This window comes from Callorhinchus milii, unplaced genomic scaffold, assembly GCF_018977255.1.
Source record: "Callorhinchus milii isolate IMCB2004 unplaced genomic scaffold, IMCB_Cmil_1.0 Scaffold1, whole genome shotgun sequence".
Taxonomy (NCBI): Eukaryota; Metazoa; Chordata; class Chondrichthyes; order Chimaeriformes; family Callorhinchidae; genus Callorhinchus; species Callorhinchus milii.
Window position 1 is genome coordinate 66888775 of NW_024704742.1, and position 10791 is coordinate 66899565.

General features: G+C 39.4%; 1 protein-coding gene across 2 annotated transcripts in view; it reads left to right on the top strand.

The window, feature by feature from the left end:
* maea (macrophage erythroblast attacher, E3 ubiquitin ligase) overlaps positions 1 to 9776 on the top strand; it is a 38061-nt gene extending 28285 nt beyond the window's left edge. For both annotated transcript variants that reach the window (XM_042343281.1, XM_042343285.1), the window contains exons 4-5: positions 7422 to 7544; positions 9672 to 9776. In XM_042343281.1, coding sequence (XP_042199215.1) covers positions 7422 to 7544; positions 9672 to 9761 — 213 coding nt within the window. In that variant the 3' untranslated portion in view covers positions 9762 to 9776. The remainder of the gene's footprint in view (positions 1 to 7421; positions 7545 to 9671) is intronic.
* The last annotated feature ends 1015 nt before the right edge of the window (positions 9777 to 10791 follow it).

Consider the following 10791-nt stretch of genomic DNA (forward strand, 5'->3'; position numbering starts at 1 on the left):
ATTTTGGCATTGGAATGTCCAACAAGCAGCCATAAAGTGAATGACCAATTTTATTTGGGAATTATTTGCCAGGACAATGGGAGAAACTCCTCTTTTCGAATAGTACCATGGAATCTATAATATCCACCTGGACAGGCCTCAGTTTAACGAAGGACAGCACCTCCAGCAATGCTGCACACTGCATTGGAGTGTCAGTCCAGGCTATGTGGGTTGAACCCACAATCTTCTTCTGACTGAGAGGCAGAGTGCTACGGATTGAGCCAGGCAGATACATGAGTGAAACATTCAAAGCACAGGAGGCAATTTAACCCATTGTATTTGTGTTGGTGAAAACCCATTGAAGGTTTGGGCTTTCGTCCCATTTTCCAACACTGCCTCCATAAAATCTATTAAAGAACATTTTTTATGCATATCTGTTCCATACACATGCGAGAGGGTACTTACGTCATACTCAACTGGGGCTGTGTGGAATAAATTCTATGCATCTTAATAATAATCCTTGCATTTGATATAGCGCTTTTCATGTCGGGAGGACATCCCAAAGCGCTTCACAGAACACACTGTAAAGTGAATTGACTGTATATTTGTGGGCGAACGCGGCAGCCAATTGCGCACAGCAATGTCTCACAAACAGTCATGGGTTGAAAATGACCAATTTATTATTGTTTTGTTTTTGAAGGGATTATTATTAGGCGTGTGGAGTAAGGAATCTTTTGCAATACTACACTGGATTTACCTTGCAGTGATGACAGTGTCTGGATTCGCTGTCTGTGTGTGATTTTGCAGTCTTCAGCAGTTTCATTAGTGTCGATATGACTCCTGAGAGTTAGTTTAAGCACCGATATTTATTTCTGATGATGGTCTTGCTCATGTTTTGTGGGTGAGTCCAAAGTAAAATCTTGAGGATTTTTGTATACTTTAACCTGTATTACAAGTTGCTGTTTTGAGTCATTTGCCTTACGATCTGGGCCAGTTGTTTAAACAATATGTGCCAGTTATCTATTGATGGCTTTTCATTAATTCATAGCATTTGATGTGACTTTCATGTAGAATCATCTCAAAGTGTTTTACAGATAATTGCTATCAAATTACGCCCAGAAAATTGATGGTCAATTCATTTTACAGTGTATTCTGTGAAGCTCTTTGAGACGTCTCAACGACGTGATGAAGCGCAATATCAAATGGAAGTATTATTATGAGCTTGCCCAGGATACAACTGATACAGGAGATGATATCAGCTGAGGAGTTCCAACTAGATGCTTGCTTTCCTTCTCTCTCCCCCTCCCACTTCCCGAGTTGAACTGGTACAGAACTAGCTCTACCTTCTTTGTATTGTGATTACTAAGTACAACAACAACAACAACAAGATTCCATTTATAGAGCGCCTTTCACGGCGGGAGGACGTCCCAAGGCGCTGTACAGTTGGGTCAGGACCCGAGCATTGGGGGGAAATGGTCAGGGTGAGGGGAGGGAAGGGAGGGAGCGAGGAGGGGGAGAGAGTCGAGAGGGGAGCTGAAGGCTCGGTCAAAGAGAAAGGTTTTGAGACCGGCCTTGAAGGAGGAAAGGGAGGAAGCGGCGAAGGCACTGGGGGATGGAGTTCCAGAGCCTCGGGGCTGAGAGGCTGAAGGCCCGACCACCAATGGTAGGGCGGTTGGGGCGGGGGATGTGGAGCAGACCGGAGCCAGAGGAACGGAGGGTACGGGCAGGTATGTAGGGGGATAGTAGGTCAGAGAGGTAGGAGGGAGTGAGGCCGTGAATGGCCTTGTAGGTGAGGATGAGGATCTTGAATTCGATCCTCTGGGGGATGGGGAGCCAGTGGAGGCGAGCGAGGGTGGGAGTGATGTGGTCCCGAAGCCTGGTGCGGGACAGTACACGAGCTGCAGAGTTCTGAATGACCTGCAGTGTGGAGGGAGGTGGCGGGAAGGCCGGCGAGGAGAGAGTTCCCATAGTCCAGCCTTGAGGTGACAAAGGCGTGGACCAGGGTTTCAGCCGCGTGAGGGGTGAGGTAATGCCGTAGTCTGGCGATATTCCGGAGGTGATGGAAGGCGGTGCCAGTTGTGGTGCGGATGTGAGGGAGAAAGGACAGCTCAGGGTCGAACAGAACCCCGAGGTTCCTGACTGGCTTTGAGAGGTGGAGAGTGCAGCCTTGGATGCTGATGCTGTCAGCGCCTGAGGTGCGGAGGCGCTGACGTGAGCCAATCAGGAGGGCCTCAGTTTTTCGCACGTTGAGCTGAAGAAAGTTGTCTCTCGTCCAGGACTCGATGTTGGACAGGCAGCTGTCAGGACATCGGTGGTCGTGGAGTTGAGGGTAGAGGAGGAAAGGTAGAGTTGGGTGTCATCCGCATACATGTGGAAGTTAACTCCATGTCTGCGGATGATGTTACCTCAGGGGGAGCATATAGAGGGTGAAGAGGAGGGGACCGAGGACAGAGCCCTGAGGGACACCGCACGAGACAGTACGGGGGCCGGAGGAAAAAACGTTTGTGGAGACAAAGTGAAGACGGTGGGAGAGGTACGACCTAAACCACTCAGGGACAGTGCCTTGAAGGTTTAGGTGGGAGGACAAGCGGTGGAGGAGGATAGTGTGGTCGACCGTATCGAATGCTGCCGATAGGTCGAGGAGGACGAGGAGACAGAGGGAGCCCTGGTCACAGATGGTCAGGATATCATTGGTGACCTTGACCAGGGCAGTTTCTGTGCTATGGGCAGCACGGAAACCCGACTGAAGGGGTTCGAATAGTGCATGGTTGGAGAGGAAAGAGCGCAGCTGAGAGGCGACAACTCGTTCCAGGACCTTGGACAGGAAGAGGAGGTTGGAGATGGGCCTCCAAGTACTCAAGTAGTGGTATAATGGATCTCTCCAGAAAAAACATTAAATATAAATATTTTCTTATCCATGAAATAGATTCTCTCAGTGGGTCAGATTATAAGATGATTCACAGACTTGTATTATTTTATATTCTGTAGTTTTTAAAGTGGCTCACAACATGCCATTCCGTTTCTTCTCCCTTGTGTTTAATAACAGTTTACGTAAGTGGTAGGTACATTGAGGAATTGTAGATATTTCAAATCATCATATTTCCTCTTCCAATGAACCATTTGTCAATTTGGGATCTGTACGCTAATATAATCAGAATCTGTCAAAGTAACTGTCATACAGTGGAATGAATTGTAGTGGAAGTGTGATATATAATGTTGAAAAGAAAAATCACTATCAGATTGATTTCTGTAGAGTGATTTTTTTCTAAAATGCTCTTGTTATTCCTCCATTAATATAGAACTTCAGAAATGTGACTCAGAAAACGTCCCTAATCTAATTACAGTATGCTCTTTGTAATTGCTTTGTACTAAAGCATAGATCATCTTTCTGAAGGCGCTCATGTGCTTAATGCTGTTCCGCTGTGGATCAATGATGAAAATTTTCATATAGGCATTGCAGGAATTTAACTGCGCAAAATTAAGTTTTATTCCCTAAACTGGAAGAATATGGTCAATTGAAATTAAAGCTATATTTCATAGTAATTGATTTGAGTTCAAATGTAAATGTTTAATCTTTCTAAAAATGGTAAGAAAAGTATTAGTTTGGTATGGAAGTTTCTAAACGATGGTCACAATGTGATTTTTATGCTAATTTAAACATTCTGAGATCTGAATCAATTATCTGTTTACAGCAGCGTGAATAGTAGATTTCCCTGAAGATATTTCTGCACCATAGAGTAGAAGGTTCCGCAGTGGCATATTTGCACAGTGCTGAATGCGTCACAAGGGACGATCGGTCAGTGCAAATCAGCTTCCTCACAATATTAAAAAAAACTGGCATTTAAAATTGTAGGTTGTATAACCACTACTTTAAAAAATCTATTTGACACTGTTGAAATGTGATTGCGTTTTGGATTCAGTGATGGCTAAGGTCGTCTATACAGATACATGGCATTCCTCGTGAACTACAGGCCCGTAAATCAGTTAAGTGCTTACCCGAGGCAAATGGAATCCCATGTTAGACTTCTGAACATTATTTTGTTGCTCAAGTGGGTCAGATAATGCTTAAGGTCTCAATACAGCTCCAATATACTGGACTCATATGCTACTAAAGGAAATTATTTACTTATTTTAATATCGCCCACAAAATGTAGTCAGTTCACTTTACAACATATTCTGTGAAGCGCTTTGACACTTCTCGAAGACGTGATAAGGCACATTATCAAATGCAAGGATTATTTATTTCATTGTTAAAACATCATAGGCTTTTGAATATTTAATTTTGTTCATGTATAGCAAGTGAATGAAATAAAACATGGAAGGTTAAAAATGTTCACTTTTTTTTACTATAATCATGAAAATGACATGCACTGGTAGAATTTCCACTTGGTCTAGATTTACTCTATTAATGTAGCATGTTAAAGCTTCGAGAATTTGGCAAATTCTTAAATGTAGCTTTAAGTTTGAAGCTGATTTTCTATAAGTTCTTTTAAGATCTACAGAAAACAGATTTGAAAGTTAAGACTGAATTCTGAAATGTGCCAAACTCTGGATGGTCTAAAATATAATACAGTATAAATTTGTATAGCGCTTTTTACTTTGGGGGGGGGATGTCTGGCACATAAAATGCAACATAAACAGAGGTGTGATCTATGAGCATAAATGCTATATTCAAAATCTCTCCCACAAATCTTTCAATTCTTACATGTGCTCTGTGAATAAAAGTAATATTAGGATGTTCTCCCGACTTGAAAGGTGCTATAGAAATGTAAATTTAGATTGGAATATGAAGTCGTAGGGCTCTGACTACAATTTCATACTTCATCTTCTTTTTGCAATTCTAGAGTCTGAATTTTTGAACTTTCACGAATGAAAATGCTAAATCTTTTTCCCCGTTTGTTTCCTCCCACTGACCAAACAAATTCTTGCTGTGACTTTTCTCCCTCCCGTGATGTGCTTTTTCTATACTATAAACCTCACCCGAGTACCACAAGATGATGCCAGCTCAACCAGTATGCGTGAAGAGGGCTGATAAGAGTCCTGCTGAACCACTTGCAAACTGGCAGACTGGTGTCAGAGCATTTCCAAATGCTCAGTGATGTGCATCAAGTGTGTTAAAATTTGTGACTGGGACTCGGGGTTAAGTTTTCTCACCTGCAGTTGTAGAAATAGTTTGCCACGACCAGCAATATAAATACAGCTGGTTCAGGATTATTTTTTAATGTGGTTCAATGAAAACTAGATATTGCAGTTGAATTATTCTGGAACTTAACTACAATTATTATGAGCAGTTACTTACAATGCTGCTTCAGAAATGTAATTGTGTCAAGCAAATGTTATTTAAGGTACAGTACAATTGTACATTACACCATAAATTAATCAACTGTATTGGTGTTGTTGGTAGTGTCTTCGATTCAGTGATCACAGACAGTGATATTATATCAAGTGTTGAATATTTTCAACTGAAGTGTTTTCTGGACAGTAGTATATTGTACCAATGGAAGTGAAGAGCAACTGAGCAAAGACCAATGTTTTTGGCCCTTTTGTTTGTCCTCTAAACTGACCTCTGATAAATTGTAACGTTCTTAGCATTATTTAGCTGTGCCAGCGCCCTCTCGTGGAAATAATAAAGTACAACAATACACAAAAAATGCCAAATTGTAATAACTGGTTTGCACCCATGTAACCTCATTATCCAAAGCTTGCTTATAAATTGAGAGACTGAATTAACGCCATGGGGTTTGTGATGAAATGTAATCCAGTCCAGCACTCTGTTAGGATCTTATAACGAAAAATTGTTTGGGGAATAGGAGAGAAGTAGAAATTTCTCTTGGTGTTGCTAGGATACACTCAAAATGTAAATCTGCTTCACGGATTAGCTTTGAAAAGGCTGAAGAGGCTTTTTCTGGTTGGTCTGAAGTTCTGAAATTAAACTTTGCATTTACTGATATCCAAATTTGAATCATAAAAGAAAATGTTTTATCTTTTTGTTTTTTTTATTAATGGCTTCATTCACAGCCTGTAAGACCCGAAAATTGTGCAATTTGCGGTTCATGAATAGACCTTTGATTCTTCGAACAATAGAGAACATTTTCACATTCCCATTTTTTTGGATGGTCAAGTGCAACTTGACTGCTTCTCCAGATCAGTTGTAATTAAGGCTCCTACATTTGAAATTGCCAGTCTTTTTTCAGATTTCCACTTGCAATATTTTCTGATTTTATTGCTTGAATTTTACATAAATCCTTAATTTCAAAGCAAGTTTCCAGTGGCATTTATAACCAATCTCGCTTAGAATTCTAGTTTTGACTCATAAATACTGAACTTTGTAAAATGTTATAGGTATCTGTCAGATATTCCCATAAATAAGCAAAGGTAGTTTAGGAATTGAAGATTCACGCAGATTATATGACCAGCGGATCAGTGTCATTTATTGTACAGTATGAATAATCTTTTACTCTCTAGTATACAATTTTCAACAATCGAATTTTTTTTCAGTAGTTCTCTGCTAATGTTTGGAGCAAATATTACAATAAGTGGATTAAACAATTAACATTTATACTTTTTTAAAGTTAGCATTTCTTAGAGAGTTTCCATTTAATCTGAATTTGGTGTGATTTTTAAAAAAATGGTACATGACATAATTGATCATTCACTTCTTAGCTTAGCTGTTTGTGGAAAGCTGTGCACAAATTGGCTCCCATGTTTGCCCACACAACCCACAGTCACTGCAATTCCAACATAGGCTTGATGGGCCCATGGCTTGATTCTATGAGTTCTTAGAAATCTGAGCTTGTATAAAAGGAGCAAAAGAATGGGTTTGGGGTGTGATTAAGCAGGAATTCTTGACCAGCCAAAGGAATGCAGAGATGTTGACCAAAGTAATCAATTATGCATGTTGTAGATTTTTTATCACACAGTTCTAATATCTTAGTTAAACATCCTGTTGTATCACCTTCACTTGCTTCATGTTTTACCTTTGGCCTGGACTGAAATATTAATTAGAGCATAAATCTCAACACCTACATTGTGAATTCATTGATAGCAGTTTTTTTTTCCTGACAATATAATGGTTCACAGAGCTTTTAGACTTATTCTAAGTAATGACATTTAGATTGTAATGTACTGGTCGGTTGTAAATAAAGTAAATAGCATTACATTTCACAATCAAACATTTCATCTAAATTAAATGTGAAGTTATTATGTCTGATATGGATTAATTTCACATTTGAAATTTTAAGGTGCTTTTGCCAGTGACCACACATTCACAACTAGTAATTTTGAGCAGTGGATAATGCTTTACATTTTGGTGAAAGGGGAGAGATCAAAAGGGACTGAGCTCATTTTAAAATTGTTCATAACTCAAGCTGGGATAAAAAATGTTGTATACCTTACAACTGGGCCAAACTGTTTATTATGTTCTGTTTTTTCCCCCCATCTAGGATCTTGTGAACATTGACATGTTTCTTACAGCAAAGGAGGTTGAGGAGTCGCTGGAAAGGCAAGAGACTGCCACTTGTCTGGCCTGGTGCCATGACAACAAGTCAAGGCTGAGAAAAATGAAGGTATGTTGGGTTTATCAACCAAGATGGTTTTGAGTAGCCCACAATAAACCACATCTTGTAAGTTTTTGGATGATTTACATGGTAGATTAGATGTAACTGATTACCTCAAAGCAATATTTTATTAGAAAAGTATTACAACCCTTCAGCTTTATAACAAGATCAAAAAGTAACTTTTGTTCGAATATGAAGCAGTCCAGGAAGCTACCCTGCGTGAAGGGCCCTATATAAATGCATGTTGTTGTAGAAAACAGTTCAGTGCCTCTTTGATCCGGGGAAGGGGTAGAGGTAGAGCTCCCATTTCAGGAGTTGCCTTGGTGCTGAGTTCCTGATACAGCATAGGTCTTCATTACAGAATGCAATACATATATTGTTTGTTAGGTGGGAGTCCAACCACAGGGAGGTACAGACAGACTAGGATTCTATTAATGGGCTAGTGAACATTTTTGTTGGCTATGTTTTTGTAGGTTTTCAGTTAACACACTGCATAGGTTACAGTAAAGTGAATTTTGGCAAATGCATGACACTGCCGCTTCTCTGGGATAAGGGAGGAACCACATTCAGTGTTTTTTGTTTCCGACTCATCTTTACCTTCCCACTCACTTCAGTTCCGATCCCTAGCTCGGATGTGAAAGACACAATATATATGCAAATTTGAATCGTATTGTACTCAAAATTAACTAATTCCTCAGTACCATCAGTGAGCAAATTGCACTCAAATATGGTTGGACCCTATTATAAGACACCAGCTTGGATCCATAAACGCACACCATTTTTTGTCGGTCCCCATTATAACTGGTCTTGTTATACAAATGGCCATTGATCAGCACTCCTGGGTCATCAGATCATTATTGGCATTATTTCCTGTGCATGAATAATAATTCTTGTATTTGATTTATCGCCTTATCATGTCAGGAGAACGACTGAAATTACTTCACAGGAATTACTGTTAAGTGGAGTGACTGGAATTTGTAGGCAAACACAACAGCACAATTGCGCGCAGCAATGTCTCACAAACAGCGATGAAATGAAAGCCAATTTTTTGGGGGGGATTGTTGGCCATTGTTGGGAGAAACTCCTCTCTTCGAATTGTGCCAGGAGAACTTAAAACATCCACCTGAACAGGCAGACGGGGTCTCGGTTTTATGTCTTGTCCAAAGGACAGCATCTCCGACAATGATACACCCCCCACCACTGCATTGGGAGTGTCAGCATAGTCTACGTTCAAGTCTCGACGTGGAATTTGAACCCACAACCTTCTGACTCTGAGGCGAGAGTTCTACCACTGAACCAAATGGGAACACAAACTGAGAGCTCAAGTGCATGTTGCTTTTAAAGGCAAGATATTTTTGTTAATGTAACCTCCCTATTGCAAATATATTTCTTTAGCTAAAATTCTATGTCTTATTTGGTCCAATTTAAATAAATAGATTTGAAAATATTTTTACAGTAATGCATGAGCGAATTGCTGATGTTTTTAAGTGAAATCCTATACGTAACCGTACAGTTTTGAAACTGCTTTCATATTCCTTTGTTTTGCCAACAAAATAATCAATTCACTTTACAATATATACTGTCAAGTGCTTTGAGACGTTCCAATGTCGTGATTAGACGTTATATCAAATGAAAGGATTATTATTATTCTAGTTGCTCAAACTGTGACTGTCCTTTGTTGAAATAATAATAATCCTTGCATTTGATTTAGCGCCTTATCATGTCTTAGAGATGTCTCAAAGCGCTTCACAGAATATACTGTGAAGTGAATTAACTGTATATTTTGTGGGTGGGACACAACAACCAATAGCACACAGCAGTGTCCCACAAACAGTTGTGGATTGAATGACCATATTTTTTTTAAGGGATTATTTCAAGAATAATTACATTTGTTAAAATCGTTAAAATAGCCAATGAATGAACTAGTATAGTCTCACTTACAGCTAATGCTGAATAGTACAAGTTGGCAGTTTCTGAATCTGAAGATTTTACAATTTAATCCCAAATATTTTGCATTTCATCATATGATGAATGTTTGTTACATGTGTCAGCTTCTGTCAGCACTCGCCTCAGTGCAGTTTGATGTAACAGATTACAGCATGACCTGTTATTGAACCATTTCTTTTGCTTTTGCAGAGCTGTCTGGAGTTCAGCCTGAGGATTCAGGAGTTTATTGAACTTATCCGACAGAACAAGAGGCTGGAAGCTGTCAGGTACAGGACATAAGACTTCTCCCCCCAGCTTGGAAATTTAGAAATAGTTGGTTGAAGTTGATTTATTTGTTTCCTCCCTCTCATAATCTATTATATCCTCGCTCATTCCAGTTAACCCACAATACACAAGTACTGTAATATTATCTGGTAGGTCAACAGTGTTCAACATGAGCAGTGCTCTGGTGCTCTTGTATTATCTGTGTTCAAACTTAACACTGCTCTGGTGCTGAATGTAACTGGCATAGCATCAGTGACTTATTATAGCTAGACATGTTATAGTCCAGTGGAGCAGTTAAACAAGGGAGAGAAGCCTACAATTTGGCAGCACTGTCATGTGAAATGTACATGTTCAGGATTTTGTGCTTGTATTTCTGTAAAAGAGACATCAATCGATGGATTTTTGGATGGTTGTTAATCAGTTTATGAATCCACTATAATCCCATCAAATAGAGTCCCACTTCCCTGCCCTTTCTGTGTACCCTTTTATATTTTTATTTTCAAATATTTATCCAATTCTTGTCAAAGCTATTATGGACAAAAATGTGCTTCTCATTGCTGTGGAAATTGAAGGAAGCAGGAATTAGATTTTCTGCTTGTTGTTGAATTCAATACATTTCTCTGAATAAATTATCCATTTCCTAGTAGATAATGGATTTTATTATATTGTTCCTTTTGAAATATAAAGTAGTGCTTGGGTTAGACAGCACTATATGTAGTTTACTGGGTTAGCCAATCACTTAATGAACTGTAACCCAATTACTGCATCACTCCTATAATCTAATTTGCTATGTAAAGCCTGGATTCTCTAGTAAAAATTTAAATTATTCCTGTATACTTTTCTATAGTTCAATAAATCCTAATTACAGCTCAAAGGATATCTCTCTGATTAAATTCAAAACAATACTACAACAGTTTTCCTCCAGAGCGTACAGAATAGACAGGGAGATAGTGAGATTGGTAGTACTGAATTTGCATCTTTGAAGTGACTTGGAAGAACGTTGTGGACAAAATTATTCTGTCGTTTTGCCTCCAGTCATCTTGAT